This window comes from Primulina tabacum, chromosome 1 (genome assembly GCF_025594145.1).
Source record: "Primulina tabacum isolate GXHZ01 chromosome 1, ASM2559414v2, whole genome shotgun sequence".
NCBI lineage: Eukaryota > Viridiplantae > Streptophyta > Magnoliopsida > Lamiales > Gesneriaceae > Primulina > Primulina tabacum.
In genome coordinates, this window is record NC_134550.1 from 55,865,892 (window position 1) to 55,887,318 (window position 21,427).

The window sequence follows — 21,427 nt, forward strand, 5'->3', positions numbered from 1 at the left end:
AAACACAACTAGACGCTACTATTTTTTAAAAAAATAATAATTTAAATATTTTCTTAAAAAAGATTTTTATTCCCCAAATTCAATCCCAAATAAAAGTATATATTTGACGTAAATGTGGCTCATCTTAATTTTGGTATGTTTGGTGGTAAAAGGAGACACGAAGAAACGCAAGCAATGGCATTATTTGGCAATGTATGTAATAAATTAAACGTGAATTTTAATACGGCCCTTAACAAAGATATTCAATTAAATCTGTACGTTGGATTGAAAATATTCTTATAAAATACGTAAATATATTTTTATAGAATACTAATAATAGGCTAAACATAATTTAAAAAATAGTTGTTGCATTAAAGCCTTTTAAATTGACTTAAACTTCAATCTCGGGTCTTGTTGGATTTTATTTAAAAGTAACAGAAGAATAGATACCTTGTAGGACGATCTCACGAGTATTTATCTGTGAGACGGGCCAATCCCACTGATATTTACAATAAAAAGTAATATTTTTAGCATAAAAAGTAATATTTTTCTTAGGTGACTCAAATAAAAGATTCGTCTCACAAAATATGATCCGTGAGATCATCTCAATTTAGATTAGATTGTTGTCTTGGGTTATAAACTCAAAACCCCCGCCCTCGATTCTCATCCAAAAACCCACTTCACACTTCCCGGATAAGGAACCTTCGTTCGTATCAAAACAGAAGGATCGGCCGGCGTGAAAATTTCCATAGAAAATGGCGAATCTAAGAACAACGATGGACTCGGCTTTCTGGGACCTGAACATTTCGACTCCTCAATCTCTTGATGGTGTCTCAAGGGCTGTTCCAGGGGATTCTGCGCCGATTGACGGTGCAAGAGCCAGTAGAGCTCTCAGAATTCAGCAGTTATCCTTGTTGGGAAATGGGTTCCCTCTAGGAATCATTCCTTCCTTTTCTCCCTCTGCTAATCATAAGGAATTGGGCTCGTTTGCACTGCAGTCACTTCTGGGCAAAGCAGTTTTTGGCAATTGGTAACATTCTGAGAACCTTTGTTGGCATGCGTGTGTAATCGTAATGACTAATGTGCATTTTGTTTATCTTGTCGTGTTTGTTGATATCTTGTCGTGGTCTTGATCAGGGAAAGCATCTATAATCGGTAGGCTTCTCATGTACACATTCCCCTGATATGTGGTAAAGCACAAATTCCGTTATTGTTTCATTAGATATGCTACTAAAATCTGCTTTAATGTGTTTGAGTCCTATTCAGTCATTGTAAACCGAAATAGCTATTTGCTGAAAGAAATCAAAGATGAACCAAACCACTTACACTTCAAACATATGATTATATTTATAGTTTTGAAGGGCAAACCATCCTCCTGCCGATTATCTTTACACAGCCAGTACCATAGAAACATTTTGGCCTGAATAACTATGATTACTGATTTGAATTTTGTAATCCTACATCTTAGAGAATTCCATGATTGCCAAATGTCTTCGTACAAATAGATTTCCCATAGTTACAACTGTTAACGAATGCGCCAAAGTTCTCTGATCCATGACTCCCTGGGGTTCTTTATACTGATTTTACATTAAGTTTTCGTATTTTTGTGAGGCCCATATTTTTCACTCGAATCACATGCATGCAATAATTAATAAAGATAGTCAAGTAGTTAAAAAATATAGTTGTATTTCTAAGTGAGCCCATCCTATTTTAGTTAAATTCTGAATACAGACTGTATTTTTTAACTACTTGGCTATCTTTATTAATTATTGCATGCGAATCGAGTGAGAAAATCTGAGCCTTACATTTTGGTTTCAGAGAGTAGATTTTAAGATCTTCTGTGGATTTTAGAATTAAGTCGAGCGATCTAGGATTTAGAACAGGGGAGCTAAGTTTGAATCGAGAGACATATGATTTGCTATGGGCATGTGCTTGAATTTATGTGCATTCTTGCTCTTGATTGCTTTAATTGTTTTATTTTCTTGTAAAAAACTGGTAGGACAATGAATAATTTAAAGTATGTTCTATAATTTTATGCTAGTCTGATAATATTTCATTTATACTCGCGAGAATTCAATAAGTTGAGATTTATAATATTGAGTATGGACTTTACATAGCCCCTTAACGTTTGAGCGTTTTGATTTAGAATAGTCTTTTAAACTTGTTAACAAAATGGTGTTTAGCTGACAGAGTCTTACGTATGGTTTTATTTTAGGTATGTGATTTTACAAAAAGATAAAATATTAGTTTTAACTTTCTGATTTTAGGAATTCTCTCCTCTTCTTTATATTTAGTTCAGAAATTCCTTCTTCATTAGATCTTTATATATTTTGAGTCGAGAACCAGTGAATCATGACAAACTACCATAGAAATGATTTACTTTTTAAAGAATTTTCGTGTATTCTTACGCTTTCAGATTTGGCCTTATGAAAGGAACATTATAAGGAAAAAATGGGGTTTAGGAGTATGGATTTTTAAATATTTTTGAATTAGTTGGATACACATAGGTATATTTGTTTAGAATAAATTGAACAAGCTTTATGTGACTATCATAAATGCGAAAAACTTCAATGTTAATTACATGATCTGGTACATATGTGATATTCTGGAGGTTTCTAACTATAAGAATTTCATATAAAAGTTTGCAGATAATAGAAAATTAAACAACCATGTTACATATCGGACCAAACATCTTTACTAAGAGATCGATGATCTATAAATTAAAAGACACTAATTGTGTTGTAACTATCTATAAGTCCCATGAAGTAGGTGATAAGTTTTATTAGTTAAAACCTTTTATTTTGTAGTTCACAAATTCTATGGATTATAAATTTATATGATTAAGAATGACCAAGTTTGTTTGAGTTCTAAAATGCTGATGCTTTTAATTCCACACTGCAACACTATCAGTATAACTTTCCCCAAGTCGTCATATTCGAAATCGTTGAGCTTAATTTAACAGTAACATTACTGGAGGATGATGATTTCTAAACATTTTATTAGAGTATTTTCACACTGAAGTAACATTACTTGAGGATATAAAATTAATGAGCAGCAAACCCAGTGCCTAGGATCATCAAACACGAATAACACAACAAATCAAAAGAGTAATTATAGTTACCTGAAAACAATAGGAATCGGATGAGATCAATGGAAGATGATAGCATTTCTTCCCCTTTCCTGCTTTCGCTATGACACTGGAAGACGGCGCTGTTGGGGTCTTGGCGAGGTATTTTGAGTTTTAATGTAAGGAACTGGAGGAGTATGAGTTTCTTTATTCAATCCATATATATATTTTTGGGTGATATCACAAAGGCCAAGTCCAAAATTAAAGAATTCAATTAACCTAAAATACTAATGGTATTTGTTTAGAAGAACTCATTATTAATTATAGGATAACACCAAAGTCATATTATGAATTATTTATTTTGTTTTTAAATTATGATCCAAAATTAAACTTATATTGTTTAACATAACTGTGTCACTAAATTTTATTTTTTAAAATGTTTGGCTATTATCTGGAGTGTTACATTTCAACTTTATTTCTTTATTCACCACAGGGGTGTTAAAAATGAACTCGACCCAGAAAAAATCAGGTTAGGATTGGTGGTTTTCAGGTTCGGGTGAAATCGGGTTGAATCCGAAATCTAACCCGAAAAAATAATTGGGCCGGGTTGATCCGAGTTGACATAGTTTTTTTTTTTTTTACTTTTTTTATAAAAAATATTGGTTACTTTTTTATATATTATATGTTTGATTTTTTTCTATATGTATCGATATTATAAATTTTCATCATGTAATATTTATTTTGTAAAATAGTTATTTTTATAAACAATTGTTTTTGTTTGTAGTAATTATATTTTAATTTTTTTACAAATAGACTTTCAAATTATGAATTTGTCATAAATAAGGATGTTTGATCAAATATTTATTTTGTGAAATATTGAATTTTTTTAAACAATCTATTGAAAGTTATTTTGTGATGTTTGCACACTCTTTTATTGTTATTGATCTCGTAATTTTTTATCATATAATATTTATTTGTAAAGTATTTATCATTTAATATCTAGTTTGTGAAGTTCTAAACAATTGTTTCATTTATGGACTAATTAAATATTTAGACAATTTCTACTCTTAAATTTTAATATTTAAATCCATGCAACATAATTATTGTCACGCCTCGAAACTCTGGATTTGACACCGGCGTCGTTTAACAATCACACAATTGAAACAACCAGCCTCGTAGCACAGTATAAACCGAAATACCAGTTTATTAATCATAATCTCAAAAACCAAAGTCTTTACAACTGAAATAACTAATGAAATAAATGCGGAAACCTTTTTACATAAAACTTGAGTATCAAAATTCAGAAACCTCTTTACTAGCAACTCTCGAGATTAAAACAATTCACCAGCCCCAAAATTGTTCCGATTCTTCTTCTTCAATCTGCTCTTCGGATTTATCTGGGAAGGTTGTAAGGGGTGAGTATTTTGGGAAATACTCAGCAAGTGGGGGCCGTTCGAGTACAACAAAACAACATGCAATTTCGAAATATACATACCATGCAAACATAATTCTTATCACGTGCGCATCATTAACCCGACACTGAGATTCATCTACTTTCAATGGTTTACTGATATCAGTCCCTAATTTTTACTCCTCTAAGGGGACGAGGCCGTATAACGGTTATCTCCCCCACCGCGTAAGGGTACGTATGGTTGGGATTCCCACCCATATCAAGTTGAATTCTCACAGTGTCAAAACATTTATTCATGCAAAATATCGTAACCAGAAGGGTGTAGAAGAAGAATTGTACTCGCCCGAATTTTTATAAAACCGAAAATATATGCATCGAAATTCAATAATTTAAAACAAGCCCACTTACCTTAAATTCTTGATGAAAAACGTAAAAAGGCTAGGGTTCTTCGAAATTCCTACTTCACTGGTTGGACGGCGGCAGGGCTTCGCTGCGCTCGAAAATTCCTAAGGAGACTAGAGCACAAATTTTCGAAAATTTGGTGTGATAAGTGGTGTGATTTTCGAGTCTACAGGGCCCTCCTATTTATAGGGGTTGGCTGCTATTGTGATCGAGTGATATCGCGTTTGAATCTGAATCAAATCTTTATCGAGAATCGTGATCTATCCGTGATATAAATTCGAACTCTAAATCTTTTATCTCTCAATTTTCGAAATTCTCAAATATATACACTGTAAATTTCCAATTCTAGGGATTTTATTATCCTTTGCCTGATTTTTATCCCGGTATCTCCATTTCAACTCAAATCTTAGGCATTTATCTGCGAAATTTCAAATAATAATATACACGATATTATTATTCACTCAATCTTGGTAAAATCTTACAAATATCACATCCTCAAATGAGATAAATCCTGGTATCCAAAATATACTATCGTGATAAAACTTAAATGATAAAACTTAAAATTCTTGGATTTTACATCCCTCCCCCCTTATGGGAAGTTTCGTCCTCGAAACTTGGGTTGGCTTGGTCTCCGAAGAGGTACGGGTATTGGTCCCTCATCCTTTCTTCTAGCTCCTACGTGGCTTCTCTTTCCGTGTGGTTAGACCATTGTACCTTGACGTAAGGAATGATACGTCGCCTTAGTACTTGGTCCTTGGTGTCCACAATTCTGATGGGAACTTCTTCGTACGTCAGCTCTTCTCCCAAGTTACTTTCGATCATGAGCGGTTCTGCTTCCAACACGTGGCTTGGGTCCGAGATGTATTTCCGTAGTTGGGACACGTGGAAAACGTTGTGAATTCTAGACATGTTTGGTGGCAGCGCCAATCTGTATGCTAATGTGCCCACTTTTTCTAAAATCTCAAAGGGTCCCACATAACGAGGGTTCAGCTTCCCGGCTTTACTGAATCGGACCACTCCTTTCATAGGCGAGACTTTTACGTAGGCCTTCTCGCCGATATTGAATTCCACTGGCCTTCTTTTCAGATCTGCCCAACTCTTTTGTCGATCTTGAGCTGCCTTGAGTTTCTCTCGGACTACTGTAACCTTGCCTATTGTTATCTGTACGAGTTCGGGTCCTACTATTGCTTTTTCTCCCACTTCATCCCAATATAAGGGTGATCGGCATTTTCTCCCATACAGGGCTTCGTATGGAGCCATCCCAATACTGCTGTGATAGCTGTTATTATAAGCAAACTCGATCAATGGTAGATGATTGCTCCAATTGCTACTGAATTCTAGAGCGCAGGCTCGCAGCATGTCTTCCAGGGTTTGAATTGTTCTCTCGGTTTGGCCATCGGTTTGTGGGTGATAGGCCGTACTTAGGGTTACTTTCGTTCCCATGGCCTCTTGAAAGCTCTTCCAAAAGCGCGAGACGAACCTTGGGTCTCTGTCAGACAGGATGCTCACTGGTACTCCATGAAGTCTTACAATATTGTCCATGTACAGTGTAGCTAATTTGCCCAGATTGTAGTTCATACGGACGGGTAGGAAGTGTGCAGATTTTGTAAGTCTATCTACAATTACCCTTATTCCGTCCTGACCTTGCCTTGACTTTGGTAATCCTACCACAAAGGCCATAGAGATATGGTCCCACTTCCACTCAGGTATCTCCAACGGTTGTAATAATCCTCCGGGTCGCTGGTGCTCTGCTTTGACCTGTTGACAAACCTGACACTTAGAGACGAATACTGCCACATCTCTTTTCATTCCGTTCCACCAAAAATTCCTCTTAAGGTCTCTGTACATTTTTGTACTGCCTGGATGGACTGAAAACTTGGATTTGTGTGCTTCTGACAGTATTTCTTGGCGAAGGTTACCGCATTCTGGTACACACAGTCGCCCTTTCATCCACAGGACTCCTTTGTCATCAGTTTGTAGATCTTGAGACTTCCCGCTTTCGACTTGTCCCCTAAGTTTCTTTAGCTCAGGGTCTCGATCCTGGTTTAACTTGACGGTCTCTTGCAGACATGGTCTCGCGGAGAGTGAAGCCAGAGTAATTTTGCTCTCATTTTTCCGACTCAGAGCATCGGCCACCTTGTTCGCTTTACCCGGGTGGTAACTGATTGTCAGGTCGTAATCCTTCAGGAGTTTGATCCACCGTCTTTGCCTCATGTTAAGTTCCTTTTGGGTGAACAGGTATTTGAGTCTCTGGTGATCTGTGAAAATTTCGCACTTGGCGCCATAGAGATTGTGCCTCCAAATTTTTTAAGGCAAATACAACTGCTGCTAGCTCCAGATCATGCGTAGGGTAGTTCTGCTCGTGCGGTTTCAACTGCCTTGATGCGTAGGCTATTACTCTTCCCTCTTGCATGAGTACGCATCCCAAACCTTCCTTAGATGCGTCGCTGTAGATGGTGAATTCCTTATCTTCAGTGTGTAAGATTAGTACTGGCGTGGATGCGAGCTTTTCTTTTAACGTCTGAAAACTTTTCTCGCAACCTTCGTCCCAGACGAACTTGGAGTTCTTCTGAATGAGTTTAGTCAGTGGTATGGCGATTGAGGAAAAACCTTCGACAAACTTTCTGTAATAACCTGCCAGTCCAAGAAAGCTCCTGATGTCTGTGGCGTTCTTAGGTTTTGGCCACTCTGTAATTGCCTCGACTTTCTTGGGATCCACTGATACTCCTGCTTCAGAGATTACGTGTCCTAAAAAGGATACACTTTTTAACCAGAACTCACATTTCTTAAACTTAGCGTAGAGTTCCTTCTCTCTCAAGGTCTGAAGTGCAATGCGGAGATGCTCTTCGTGATCATGTTCGTTGGAAGAATAGACGAGGATGTCGTCAATAAATACTACTATGAACTGATCCAGGAATGGCTTGAAAACTCTGTTCATTAGGTCCATGAAGGCTGCAGGCGAGTTGGTCAGTCCAAAAGGCATCAATATGAACTCATAATGCCCATATCTTGTCCGAAAAGCTGTTTTGAGAATATCTTCAGCCCTGACCTTCCATTGGTAGTAGCATCTTCTCAGGTCAAGCTTGGAAAATGTTGTAACTTCTTTAAGTTGATCGAAATGAATCGTCTATCATTGGAAGAAGATATTTATTCTCGATTGTGATCTTATTGAGTTCTCTATAATCTATACACAATCTCATACTTCTGTCTTCCTTATTCACAATCAGTACTGGAGTTCCTTATGGAGACGTACCCAGTTGAAATTGCTTCTTGTCGGGCAATTCTTGGAGTTGTTCCTTTGGCTCTTGGAGTTCAGTTGGCGTCATTCGGTAAGGTGCTTTCGAAATTGGTGCTGCACCAGGGACCAGATTAATTTCGAACTCAACTTCGCGGTCCGGGACTATCCCTGGGAGTTCTTCTAGAAAAACGTTCGGAAATTCTCGCATTATTAGGGTATCTTCCAGCTTGAGCTCAATTTTTTCCTGCACTTCGTTCACCATTGCTAGGTAAACTTTTTTTTTTTGCCTGATTTAATGGCTTTCGAAGTCTGGGAAGCAGAAAGAATGTATTTATGTCTCTTGGCATTGCCATGATACCTTATTTCTTCTTGGTTCGCGTTTCAGAGTTTGAAATTTTTTTTTTTACTCCGGCAATCTGCTATTGCACTGCTCTTAGATAACCAATCCATCCATATGATGACATCGAAATCTTACCAAAGTGCTTTGAATCAAGTCGGCACTGAATATATACGAATAGATGATGATTTTATTCTATCTTGAAATTATCACGATTACTATCTCAAAACTAAAAACCCATATAAAATCTTGGAACTTAATTCAATATCAATCTATACCCTATTGATTTAAATCCCAAAAATTATAACTCAGTCGTCAGAAAATAAAATCTTATTCAACCTTGTATAAATGAAATTAATCATCAATTAATGCTTTTGTTAAATCTTACTTGCACTAAACCTTATTTTCCTCAATATCCAGCAATAATCTCATAACTTATTTTATTCATATAAGATCGTAATCTACGAGTTATCCCAAAATAATATAAATTACTTAAACCTTAAGATATTGTTTCCCAACTTCCTTTTAGACAAGGTAATCCAAAATTATACATATTTAAAGTCAACGCTTAGCATTCTTTAAGAACCCAAATTAATGTTTACACATTTAACTATTGCCCAAAATCAAATTCCATATTGGAATATCCAAAACTTATTATAACTCTTATCTCAGATTTTCACATACTAGTTTTTTTTTCTTCCCATAAATAATTTATTGTCCCCAAATCAAATATTTCACCTTAAATCAGAAGCTTAAATTAACTTATCTCAGATAAGTACAATCCCAACAATATAGGTCAATATTAATTGTTTCCTTAATAAAATTCCATAAAAATCCGATAAGCACTACAAGAAACGCGTTGAACGAGATTTTTCGAGATATTTTCCAAAAATGGAAAGTCTAGAGATAAACATATGGATTGAAAGAATTCGTCGAGAGGGTTTCAGAACAGTTGACAGAACCGAATTCGGAGTTTCCTACAAAAAAAAATCGAAGGACGTATGCTGGCGGGTTGACTCGCTGACTCGGCCGGGTTGCCTCGCCGGGTTGACTCGTCGGAGTATGGTCAAAGCAAATGCTTATGACGGCGAAGGCGTCAGGATCACAGAACCGGTGGTGGCACGGCAGGAATCGGTAGGAAAACTACCTAATTTGGCGGGGAACTCGTGCAACTCGGTTAACTCAATGAAATTGGGCGTTTCCGATTGGGTGATCCGAACTCAAAATTGATTGTTGGTAAAAGTTACCCATGGATCATAGATTGGTTGGCTATAAGGAATTGAAAATCGGAGTAGGATTGGTAGGGTAATTGGACAAAATAATTTTCGGGTTAGGGTTCATACGCCAAATTCGTAGATCTGAAATTCCTGTTTCATCCGAACGCGAAATATGAAATTGTTTGAGGGCTTTTGTTCGTCTCATCGAGACGGTTCTAGATCTGGTCTCTGATCAAAGAAACACTACCGGAAGCGGCCGGAATCGGCGAAAAACGCGGCGGCGCGCGTAGGAGCTGTTTGGCCGAAGTTTTTTTTTTCGAAATTTGATTTTTTTTTGAAACTCGATTTTTCCCACTCGGATTATGAACCTGGCGGCTCTGATACCACTAAAATATCACGCCCCGAAACTCGGGATTTGACACCGGCGTCGTTTAACAATCACACAATTGAAACAACCAGCCTCGTAGCATAGTATAAACCGAAATACCAGTTTATTAATCATAATCTAAAAAACTAAAGTCTTTACAACTGAAATAACTAATGAAATAAATGCGGAAACGTTTTTACATAAAACTTGAGTACCAAAATTCAGAAACCTCTTTACTAGCAACTCTCGAGATTAAAACAATTCACCAGCCCCAAAATTGTTCCGATTCTTCTTCTTTAATCTGCTCTTCGGATTTATCTGGGAAGGTTGTAAGGGGTGAGTATTTTGGGAAATACTCAGCAAGTGGGGGCCGTTCGAGTACAACAAAACAACATGCAATTTCGAAATATACATACCATGCAAACATAATTCTTATCACGTGCGCATCATTAACCCGACACTGAGATTCATCTACTTTCAATGGTTTACTGATATCAATCCCTAATTTTTACTCCTCTAAGGGGACGAGGCCGTATAGCGGTTATCTCCCCCACCGCGTAAGGGTACGTATGGTTGGGATTCCCACCCATATCAAGTTGAATTCTCACAGTGTCAAAACATTTATTCATGCAAAATATCGTAACCAGAAGGGTGTAGAAGAAGAATTGTACTCGCCCGAATTTTTATAAAACCGAAAATATATGCATCGAAATTCAATAATTTAAAACAAGCCCACTTACTTTAAATTCTTGATGAAAAACGTAAAAAGGCTAGGGTTCTTCGAAATTCCTACTTCACTAGTTGGACGGCGGCAGGGCTTCGCTGCGCTCGAAAATTCCTAAGGAGACTAGAGCACAAATTTTCGAAAATTTGGTGTGATAAGTGGTGTGATTTTCGAGTCTACAGGGCCCTCTTATTTATATGGGTTGGCTGCTATTGTGATCGAGTGATATCGCATTTGAATCTGAATCAAATCTTTATCGAGAATCGTGATCTATCCGTGATATAAATTCGAACTCTAAATCTTTTATCTCTCAATTTTCGAAATTCTCAAATATATACACTATAAATTTCGAATTCTAGGGATTTTATTATCCTTTGCCTGATTTTTATCCCGGTATCTCCATATCAACTCAAATCTTAGGCATTTATCTGCGAAATTTCAAATAATAATATACACGATATTATTATTCACTCAATCTTGGTAAAATCTTACAAATCTCACATCCTCAAATGAGATAAATCCTGGTATCCAAAATATACTATCGTGATAAAACTTAAAATTCTTGGATTTTACAATTATTATATATTTAAGCTATGTTTTTTTATTATATGTTTCAATTAAAATATTTATTATGTGTTTCGAATTTAATTTAATTATTATTTTCTAACAAATAAAATAAAATTATATTGGGATAGTCAGGTTGGTACAATTTCGGGTTCGGGTTGGAAAATTTTTGTAATACTCCAAGCCTCAACTCGATCCACCCAAATTGACACCCTAGTTCACCATCGGAAGCATCAAATCTTGCATTTGCAGATTATTTTGATCATGTACCAACTCTGAGAGAGAAACTTTCTCTTGCAGGTGGGTTGGGTTAATTGGGCAATTCCGTCCAAAGAAATTGATATCATCTATTAAAGCTGAAGTTTCTGCTTCAGAAGAATGGGATCTGCCTTTGCTCAAGGAAACCGCGAAGCATTTCCTGGATAAATCACTCTATGCAGTGGGCTTATGCTCACAGATAGCTCTAACATCCTCGTCATCGTTACTATTGAGCACTGAAAAGCACGGTGAGAAGAAGAAAAGGCGTGCGAAGGCCATGCTCTTTCACAAGGTAAAGTTCTGAACTTGTTTTTGTAGCTCCTTTCGCAAGACCACCTCCCATTGTCCTTCAGTTTAATTGCTTTCTCACATCGACCGTCTTCTAACCACTCATAGTCTCAACGACAAGTTACCTATGTCAGACAGAAAATTTATTCTGTTTCTCTTTGTTTCACACCTTCGATCAAATGCTTGAGTTAGGTCCAATGATCTGCTTAACTTAATAAAGTTTGCTCTGTCTTTCTCAACATTGCAGCTTCCAGATCACGATATTACTTTAGAAGCAGCATGGCCTGAGTTGTTCATAGACTGTAAAGGAAAATACTGGGAAGTTCCTGAGTCTATATCAGTGGACTGTTCATCACTTGTCTCTGAGTCAGGACTGAGATACCGTTTTGGCATACATAAAAATAATGCCCTCCCACAGCCTGTGGGTTCTGTTGATCGTGAAACACCCCCAGCTTTATTGCCTGGTATATGCGCAAAAGCTGCCTTTTCGTATGAGAAGTCTAAGGACTTGTGGAGGCAAGTAGAAACAGAGGAGGATGTGATAAAAAAGACAGAAACGGACGAATTTTGGCATCCTTCGTATGATATTCGTCTCAAAGAGCCTCATGCGGCAATGTCTGGAATTATGGGTAATTTTAAGACTTAACAGAATGTGCTAATAACTACTAGTTTTATAATTTTTCCTTATTTAATATGGTCTTCATTCTTTATTCTCCTTTTGCATTTAGGAGGTACTTGTGAAGCCTGGTTTGTTGGTGGGAAGGATTCACCCCAAGTCATGGGCATATATTCTTCAAGGGCTAAGGATAGAGGTCGTTTTGTTGCTGATTTGTTTGGATCAGTTTGCTGCACCTTCCAACACGGTAAATTCACGAAGAGATTTGGAGACCTCACCAGACTAGATGCTCGTGTGGATATTTCTTCAGCTTCTGCGTTGGTCAATACAGTGTCCAATCTTTACCGAAGGACAGAAGGCAATCGATCACCAAATTCACGGTCTTATCCAAGATTAAATTTAATATTTCAGCAGCAGGTAAACATTTTTGGCTGGGTCTCATATTACAAACAAGACTGCCATCCAACATTTTATTCATATAGAAATGGTGTCTGGAGTTTGCTGATCTAATATTCTTCAAAGATGTGCTACATATTGATGGTGTTTAAAATCATACAGGTTGCTGGACCCATTGTTTTTCGAATGGATTCCAAATTCGCCTTCGACTCTTCGGGTGGGAGACATGGACCTCAGCTGGAAGATTTGATGTACAGCTTGAATTACTCTCTGAGAATCCTGCGTTCCGGGAAGGTGGTAGCATGGTATTCACCGAAAAGGAAAGAAGGGATGATTGAACTACGCCTTTTTGAATTCTAGAACTTCTATAAGATTAATTGTTGAATAACATATATGACAATAATACAAATTAACATTTGATTCTAATTGGAGAAGATAGTTGTCGATTGAATTTTTATAATTAACAAAATATTGAATTTCACTCTTTTGTGGTGATTTTTTGCAATATCTGATATTAAGTTCTCGAAAATGTTGTCCTAAATTTTACTAATTTATTTTTTAAATAAAAAATTATATATTTGTAGAAAGGAAAATTGGTCTAAAATTTAATGTGACGGATTTTTCAAAATGCTAATCTATGTGCAAATTTTTAATATTTTTATCATATGGTGTGCGGTAATGCGACTGAAAGAAACATAATGGGCCAGATATTGATTGGGCTTGACTTTTAGTGAACCCAAATATCCCATGGGCTTTAAACATTTTACATCTCTCATTTTGCAAAGTTAGGGTTTTTGCAGCTGCTTCTCCTTGCCGTCGCTTCCCCGACTCATCTCCAATGGTAGCTTCTCTATACTTCAAGCATTTAAAGATCACGCATAACCTGCTTGCCCTGTTTGATTTTAGTATTTGTTAAAGATTTGTGGAGGAAAATGGTTTCGAATTTTTGTTTTTCCAAGCATATATAGCTGCTCTTGTTATTTTCTTTCTGTTGATCATTATTTTGATGTGCTAGATGATATTGTTGTTGCTTATCGAAACATGTTGGTTGTGATCGGATCCTATGGGGGTTAGTCATGCTTTTCGTCTCTGTGTAGAATCTGTAGATGGAAGTGTTGAAAATAATGAACAGAAATTTAGTTGATACTTTATAGGAGTTGGTACATTGGGATTTAGACTTGTTCTATTGATTTTGTTTTTACTATTATTTTGATTGTATTGTTTAATGCTTCGGAATCACATTTCTTTTCGATTTGAATCAGTTTCCTTAAATTGTTCTAAACACTGTACATTCTGTGATTCTAAATATCAATATCGCGGTTCTCAGTAATAGTTTTGTTGATTAACTTTTTACTTTATGTTATTTGTAAATTGTTTCAATTATTGTATTGATTATAAAATCTATGTTTTGGGCAGGCCAAGAGAACCAAGAAGGTTGGAATTGTTGGGAAGTACGGTAGGTCTTTTATAACTGCTTCTTTCCTCAATCTTTGTTCTGTCTTTTGTGTCTAGTTGTGTGTGAATTGTGTTGTCTGAAGTTGCTCTTGATCGAGGTTATGAGTGTAAGTCTCACAATTGCTTTTGTCCCATTCGTGTTTGTGTAAAGTATTTTTCCTTGGACTAGTGGACATAATATTTGCACTTCTTCCACCAGTCGCAGTATGTTGCCTCAGATTCATTTCTTCTGGCTTGAATGGCTACTGATTTCTTGGTTTATGATATTAGGAGGCCATTCTCCTTGTTCATAACATGTTGATTTTTGAGGAAGGTAGTGACTAGTGATAAGTTAAATTTGATCGTGAATTCTTCATTATCCTTATGTGGTATGGCGTTAACCATTCTTCTCCTTGAACTTGTAGATTAGAGATTTGAATCCATCAGTTGCTTAAGCTTGTTAATGTACTGTGTGTTGGGTCCTTATTTTATGTTCAATCTCAAAACATTTTATTTTCTAATGTAATGATCAGTTTTTATTATTCTTTCATAATATTTCAGGTACCCGTTATGGTGCAAGTTTGAGAAAGCAGATTAAGAAAATGGAAGTAAGTCAACACAGCAAGTACTTTTGTGAGTTCTGCGGGAAGGTATGCACCAGAATTCAGTTTATAGCATGACTGATTTTCTGGGTGATGTTGGTTGGTTATGCATGTTCTGAATGTAATACTTCTGTAACAGTATGCGGTGAAGAGGAAGGCGGTAGGCATTTGGGGATGCAAGGATTGTGGCAAAGTGAAAGCTGGCGGTGCTTACACTTTGAAGTAATAATTGTCATGTTATTCTTTATGTTAACCTGTTAAATTCACGTTTAGTTCCCCAAACTCATTACTCCCCACCTTGCAGCACTGCTAGTGCCGTGACTGTTAGGAGCACCATCAGAAGGCTCAGGGAGCAAACTGAGAGTTAAATTTTCCGATATTTGTCATGGTCATTGGCCCATTTTGAAATTATCGGTATCAATGAGGTAATTTAGCTGCTGATCAAACAGCTATGAGAATGGTAGAGTGCTACAACTATTTGTATGGTGATACTGCATTTGTCTCGAAAATACTGAGAACTCATTCCTTCGCAATCTGAATTCTTGTGTACTATCTCTCTCTTATGGCTAGAAAGATTGACAAATCAAATGATATGAGAAATACTATGAAATCATAGCGCACTCTTTTATTTTTATTCCCGTTCAGATCATTCTGGTGTTACATTTTGCTTGTTAGGTTTGAACAAGGGTATAAAGAAATCGACTCGAACAGAATATAATGAAAATTTGAAAGCTCAAATTAGTTTTGTTTGATTTCGAACTCGATTCGAAGTTCGAAAATTTTAAAAAATTTGGTTCAAATTCGATTCGAATCAAAACTCAAGTTCGGTTCTAGAGATTCGAACATGATCTTGAATTATTTGAATTATTTTTCAAAAATAAGTATGAAGTTCGAAAATTTTAAAAATTTTGGTTTGAATTCAACTCTATAAATTCGAACATGATCGTGAATTATTATTCAAAAATAAGTCTTCAAAATGCTCAAATTTTATTTATAATTATATCATATATTAATAAAATACTAAATTTCCACGAAATCTCAAGTTTGAATTTTAAAAAAGTTCGAACATATTTTAGTTTAACTAGAACTCGACAAGTTAAATTATGAATTAAGTATTTTTTGAGACAATTCAAAAAGTTTGTGAATCGATCCGGATCGATTCGTTTGCAACGTACGAACATTAAAACAATATGAGAATTATAAAATTTGGACAAAACGATAATTATTAAAATTGATGGGGTTATATACTGCATAACAGTATGAGAATTATCAGAACTTGTGATATCAAATGAAAAATTACCAAATTTGTCATTTTAAGACACCAATTCTTTATATAGGTTATAAGATAAAATCATAAAAGTAACTTCAAAGTTTGATTTGAAAATAATCTTAATATTTTCTCAGAAAATAATTATCATGATTAATACAAGTATTAGTATTACTATGTTGAGAGTAACTGATGTAAATGAAACTGCTTTCGTAAAACACGTAGCTGCTGTGTAATATACATTTCGCATCTGGAAAAGGTACAAAACGGGCAGATAAAAAAATAACTTCGATCAAATATTTATTTTAAACAAATGACCGTATCATATGTGTTTGAAAACACTCACATATTTAAGAGACATTTTAAAAAAATGAAGTTTCCTCAAAATATCCTAAAAACACACATTTTCCACTTTCTTACAGCATGCCACTGACCAAATAAACAAACGCAAAATTACAAGCCTGTTCCTCTGTTGATGTATTTTAACGATAACTAACATTGACAAATATTTTTTTAGTCAGAAATATATTTAGTAGAGGTAATAATTCTCAAAATATCGATTGGCCACTTTCGAACTAATACTGATAAATATGAACGCGCCAGAAAAAAGGAAGTAAATAAAACAGCCCACAACATTAAGATTGGGGGAAAAAAAAGAAATGAAAACTGACACGAGAGCTGAAATCAAACGATGAATTCGCCTGACGGAATGGCCACGGGTTATCTATTATTTAAGCAAATTGGTCCATCAATAGCAATAGCAATTGCTGCTGCCTGTATCTAAGCCAACCTGCTCACAATCCACTGGTACGCCACAAAGCCCAGTATGGAACATTTGTAAGAAGAATTAAGAGATTGATAGCAGCTAAGGATGGGAAGCAAGGCGTCAAGGCATGTGAATCTTGTAGCCAAAAACTCTAGGAATATAGCACTGTGTAGGATTTTGTGGCTTGAGGTGTCCATAAGTCATCAAGAAGAGATTAGGGAATGTGGTTCCAAAATAGGCTCCATCAACATCTTTGGTGGTAAAGGAAATCATCCGTCAAGCAAGTGTGTAACATATACTGGCAAACGAGTCTAATCCGTTGATCCTCAAATCTATTTTAGCAAATTCGATGTATAATGATGCAATCAAGATTCTTTAGATCATGCAATATCTATGTTAATTCGTTTTACTATTCTTGTGTGTGTGTGTGTGAGTTGGAGTGTGTGCGTGTGATATACGTATCGATTGTGAGATTGACCATTGATTTGGTGTTAAAAACATTCATAATGCAGGCCACTTGGATGAACTTGTGTGTGGGTGGGTAAGCGGGGAGGGTTCTTAGCATGCAAATCAACCAGAGGGTCAAGGCCTCAAATGCAATAGCGAAATGGAAGGATACTGCCCTGGTACTTGGATCGAGGGTAGTGAATATCTTCACATTTGGGACAGTATATCTTCACAGTATTTGAGCGCGGGATGTCTGACTGTCCAACTGGAAGGCAAGGCTGTCCAGAGCAATAAACTCTTGGACATCTTCCAAAGTCATAGTTTTTGTACTTTTCTAACTGTTCAAGTTTCAGCTCAAGTTTCATATGTGAGAATAATTCTGATAAAGAGGGTAGCCACTAAAAGAAACCATAATCCGACCAATGATGTTTACCATTGCAGCCATTCCCTTGCTTGTCAAGACGTATCTGACATGAACAAGTCCATAGAGCATTTCTGCAGCTGATTCAACCAGTTCATTCTGTTCCTCGTTAAACATATCGCCTACATACGATCATTGTGAATGTTATATCAGAAAACAAAAAAAAATTTCTCAGCTAAAAAATGGACCAAAAGGGGAAAAAGCAAGTGTTGGTTATAGAGTTGGATATAAACGTGTTTTACTTTTTTACATTTTCTTCGCTTAAAGTAACACTTATATAGTTACTTGGGCTTGCTGTATAAATAATTGTATTCATCTCTTCTGATATACAATTTTTCGAACAATACTGAAGAATTTTTCAGTTCATTTCTTCACATTTTAAGAGTGAGCAGTAAACGAGAACTAAATCGATGCAATGTAGCTATGAGTATACCACAGCACAAAAAAAAAGATTTATGGCAACTACATAATTCTGAAACTTGTGTCTAGGAAGAGGGCATACGTACACCTACATATGAAAGTTGCAACAAAAATCTCTATAAGCTTTATAGTTTTCTTTGCCCGTTACCCAAGCTTCGGCATCAAAAGCCAAACCACACAGAGACTCGCATTTTGAAAATAAATAATTGGATAAAAAAAGTGCCGAAAACCATGATAAGCGACAATTCAACAGACAACAAGATGGTTTTGGTAACATTATCCTCACTCACCTCTCGGCTCTCACACTAGATGATAACTAACAATACTATGAGAAAGGCAATCCTCGCTCAGAGGCATTATTACCTCACTACCACTGTCCACCAAAAACAACTTAAACAAACTATCAACTCAAGCAATATTATATTAAGTCGGGATTCAGCAAAAAAACTACAGTGATTACCATGAGAAGATTCGACATCCAGGATTAGGTCAAGTGCATAATCGTAATAAGGGACTTGACTGCTCAATCCACAGAGATTAAAATCATCTTGTATATAGTCATCATCAACTTCACAAAAGAACTCATTTCCTCTCAAGTTGCAAAACCATGAAATCCAAGATGTATCATCCCCATCAGAACCACTGACATCAGACTCTTCACTGTCTGTTTCAGATTCCTCTGCAAAATTCACATAGAATCACAATCTAAGGTTTGTCTAACAATTACAACTCTGTATATACTATAGGCAAAGAAAACAAACATATCTATGCATACGGGTGCATATTAAAACATCTCGCTGAAAAGAATAACCAAAGAAGACGCAAGGGCATAGTCATTCCGCAACTTGGATTCAAGTACAGGGCAATTAGGTTAAATGAAGCAAAGGCTTGTCTCCTTGAAAGTGTTCGGCATACCAACAATTAGGTTAAATTGAAGGCATAATCAATCAATTATATATATAACAAATTGGCCTTCTCTAAACTACACGAGAAAACATTCCATATATGGCATGTATACTGTTGGATGTTACGAGCCTACGATATATTACATGAGGAGAAACACTTTTGTGTTGCAGATATAATTGGATACACCAAAACATGTGCGAGTTCAACATTAACGTGTAAGATCTATGCATTTAAAGTCATGTATTTCAAATAGACAGTGCACTTTTTTCCCATCATAGCATGGACTAGGCCAAACAAACATAAATCAACCTCGTACATATCATAATTTTACTGTGCCAAAATTCACAAATCGAAGCAGCAGTGTAACTCCATGTTTCGGGTTTAAATTTGGGAGAATTCAGCTCTTGAGAGTGAGAGCCTTAATTTTACAACCATTAACGCTAGCAAGTACAATTATGATGTGGAAGACATGAGGACATTATCAAAACGGATCGAACCTTCATATATGAGATACACACAATCACGATCATATCAAAAACTGCAAAATGGTTCATCCATTCACCAACGACAGTTTCTAGACACAGGGTTAAGATGTTAAACAACACATAAATTCAGCACATTTTCAACCCAAAAAAAAGATTAAAACAATAACCAGTCATTGATCTAACTTCCAGTAAATTTTTAAAATTAAGAAAATAATATCCACCGCACCAAAATTATTCACGAAATTCTGTCCCAGCCAAGACGAAAGTTACCGTCGGAGCATTTTTCTTTGGTGGTGTTGATGTTGGCGGAGGAGCGGTTGTCTCGGTGGTCAAAATTCTTACCGGCGGAGTTAGGAGGTACGGTAACCACCGCACTACCTTTGCTTCTAGAGATGGAAGGAGACGACTTCTCCCGAGGCTTATCCAGAGCATCGTTGATTCGTTTTCGATCCAACGTATCCCCAGCTTTCGATGAGCCTACTCCCCCTCGATCTCGATACATGCTTATTTATATCAGAAAAATGAATTAGAAACCAACTACACTCCCATCGGAATCTGTTTTTACGTATATCTGTAGGTAGAGGTAAAATATCTGAGAGAATAACTGAATTTTGCGACTGAAAGGGCGGAAAGATCAGAAACCCTAGACCTGTACAGTTTGTGTTTGAACGAGACGGAGAGAACTAGGGTTTCTCATTTCTTTCAGCAGAGATGGTGGCGTGGTGTGGGAGCCTTGATGGACGGCTCGAGGTAGAGTGGAGCCGTTGGTCATTTTTGTGTGTTTATTTTCTTTCTATTTTCCTCCTAAAAGTTTTCGTGAATCACAATCGGGACCCCTGATATGTCATCGTTATTTAAATTTCATCCCTTATTTTAATAACTTAATTATTATTTCATTATTATTAAAAATAATCGATATAATTTATTATTGTACTTCATTTTTCCTAATATATTACATATTGTTTACTAATATATAATTTTTATTATTTTTGAATCAATGATATGTTCAAATTTTTTATTAAGAGTGATATACTACATGAAAATTTTAATATAGATAAAAATATGATTGACAATTTAAAAATAAAGAATTTTTAAGGAAAAATTTTAAAAATGTATATTTATAAAGATATAATGAATGTATAATTGTAATTTTAAATAAAAATTTAGCGAAATCAATTAAAAATAATTAGTATAGAAGTTTCAACTTTAATTAAATAATAAGATATATATATTAAATTTAGTTTAGATTTTATTAATGAAAGGCAAAAATTTGTGTGAGACGGTTTCACCGGTCGTATTTTGTGATACAGATATCTTATTTGGGTCATCCATGAAAAAATATTACTTTTATGCTAAAAATATCACTTTTATTGTGAATAGCGGTAGGATTGACCCATTTCACGGATAAAGATTCATGAGACCGTCTCAAAAGAGACATATTCTTAATAAAAACTAGTAAAAGATGCACATGCAATGCATGTGCTATTATTATTTTTAATTTGATCAAATAATACTAAATAATTAACACGAAATTATATTCAATTTAGAATAGTTGTTCGATTTAAAAGGGAAGTTTTGTTTTGATTTTTTTTAATTTAAAATATGGAGTGACTTGAGAAGATTTTTAGTAGGGTAAGAAGGATAATTATGAAATTAAATATTTTTGTGTCCTTAAAATTAGTTATTCTAAGGTGCTCACACTTAGTAATATAGTATAGATACGTAATCTTATTACGATATCATTTAGACAAATTACTTCTCTATGATTTTATTACGAATCATAGAATAGGAATGTTAGCAGAAATAAAGTGTTTA

The 21,427-nt window shown here is 35.6% G+C and overlaps 3 protein-coding genes across 4 annotated transcripts; 2 read left to right on the forward strand and 1 right to left on the reverse strand.

The window, feature by feature from the left end:
- The first annotated feature begins 607 nt into the window (after positions 1-607).
- Positions 608-13,315, forward strand: LOC142551967 (protein TRIGALACTOSYLDIACYLGLYCEROL 4, chloroplastic-like). 2 transcript variants are annotated; one of them, XM_075661523.1, is made up of 6 exons: positions 872-1,009; positions 1,117-1,169; positions 11,607-11,856; positions 12,100-12,481; positions 12,581-12,885; positions 13,027-13,315. In XM_075661523.1, the coding sequence occupies exons 2-6, from the start codon at positions 1,165-1,167 to the stop codon at positions 13,222-13,224; spliced, it is 1,140 nt and encodes a 379-aa protein (XP_075517638.1). In that variant the 5' UTR covers positions 872-1,009; positions 1,117-1,164; the 3' UTR covers positions 13,225-13,315. The 2 variants fall into 2 exon arrangements, with proteins under 2 accessions (XP_075517628.1, XP_075517638.1); XM_075661513.1 differs by lacking the exon at positions 1,117-1,169 and having other exon boundaries at positions 608-1,009.
- Positions 13,316-13,559: 244 nt separating this feature from the next.
- Positions 13,560-15,513, forward strand: LOC142551977 (large ribosomal subunit protein eL43). Its single transcript, XM_075661534.1, has 5 exons — positions 13,560-13,705; positions 14,281-14,320; positions 14,860-14,948; positions 15,040-15,122; positions 15,205-15,513. Exons 1-5 carry the CDS (start codon positions 13,703-13,705, stop codon positions 15,266-15,268), a joined length of 279 nt encoding a protein of 92 aa, XP_075517649.1. The 5' UTR covers positions 13,560-13,702; the 3' UTR covers positions 15,269-15,513.
- Positions 15,514-16,846: 1,333 nt separating this feature from the next.
- LOC142551988 (casein kinase II subunit beta-1-like) lies at positions 16,847-20,401 on the reverse strand. Its single transcript, XM_075661545.1, has 5 exons — positions 19,883-20,401; positions 18,682-18,900; positions 17,814-17,923; positions 17,553-17,718; positions 16,847-17,184 (listed from the first exon to the last, which is right to left on the reverse strand). Exons 1-5 carry the CDS (start codon positions 20,112-20,114, stop codon positions 17,054-17,056), a joined length of 858 nt encoding a protein of 285 aa, XP_075517660.1. The 5' UTR covers positions 20,115-20,401; the 3' UTR covers positions 16,847-17,053.
- Between the last annotated feature and the right edge of the window lie 1,026 nt (positions 20,402-21,427).

Bases quoted from the DNA above. Each gene is read 5' to 3' on its own strand.
- LOC142551988 (XM_075661545.1), bottom strand. From the start codon at position 20,114: ATGTATCGAGATCGAGGGGGAGTAGGCTCATCGAAAGCTGGGGATACG. The intron at 17,719-17,813 runs GTAAACATCATT...AAACTTGAACAG, and splicing joins GCAAGGGAATGGCTGCAATG to TTAGAAAAGTACAAAAACTA. The intron at 17,185-17,552 runs GTATCCTTCCAT...TTACCACCAAAG, and splicing joins TCGATCCAAGTACCAGGGCA to ATGTTGATGGAGCCTATTTT.
- LOC142551977 (XM_075661534.1), top strand. The intron at 14,321-14,859 runs GTAGGTCTTTTA...ATAATATTTCAG, and splicing joins TGGAATTGTTGGGAAGTACG to GTACCCGTTATGGTGCAAGT. The intron at 14,949-15,039 runs GTATGCACCAGA...CTTCTGTAACAG, and splicing joins TTTGTGAGTTCTGCGGGAAG to TATGCGGTGAAGAGGAAGGC.
- LOC142551967 (XM_075661513.1), top strand. From the start codon at position 735: ATGGCGAATCTAAGAACAACGATGGACTCGGCTTTCTGGGACCTGAAC. The intron at 11,857-12,099 runs GTAAAGTTCTGA...TCAACATTGCAG, and splicing joins AGGCCATGCTCTTTCACAAG to CTTCCAGATCACGATATTAC. The intron at 12,482-12,580 runs GTAATTTTAAGA...TTTTGCATTTAG, and splicing joins GGCAATGTCTGGAATTATGG to GAGGTACTTGTGAAGCCTGG.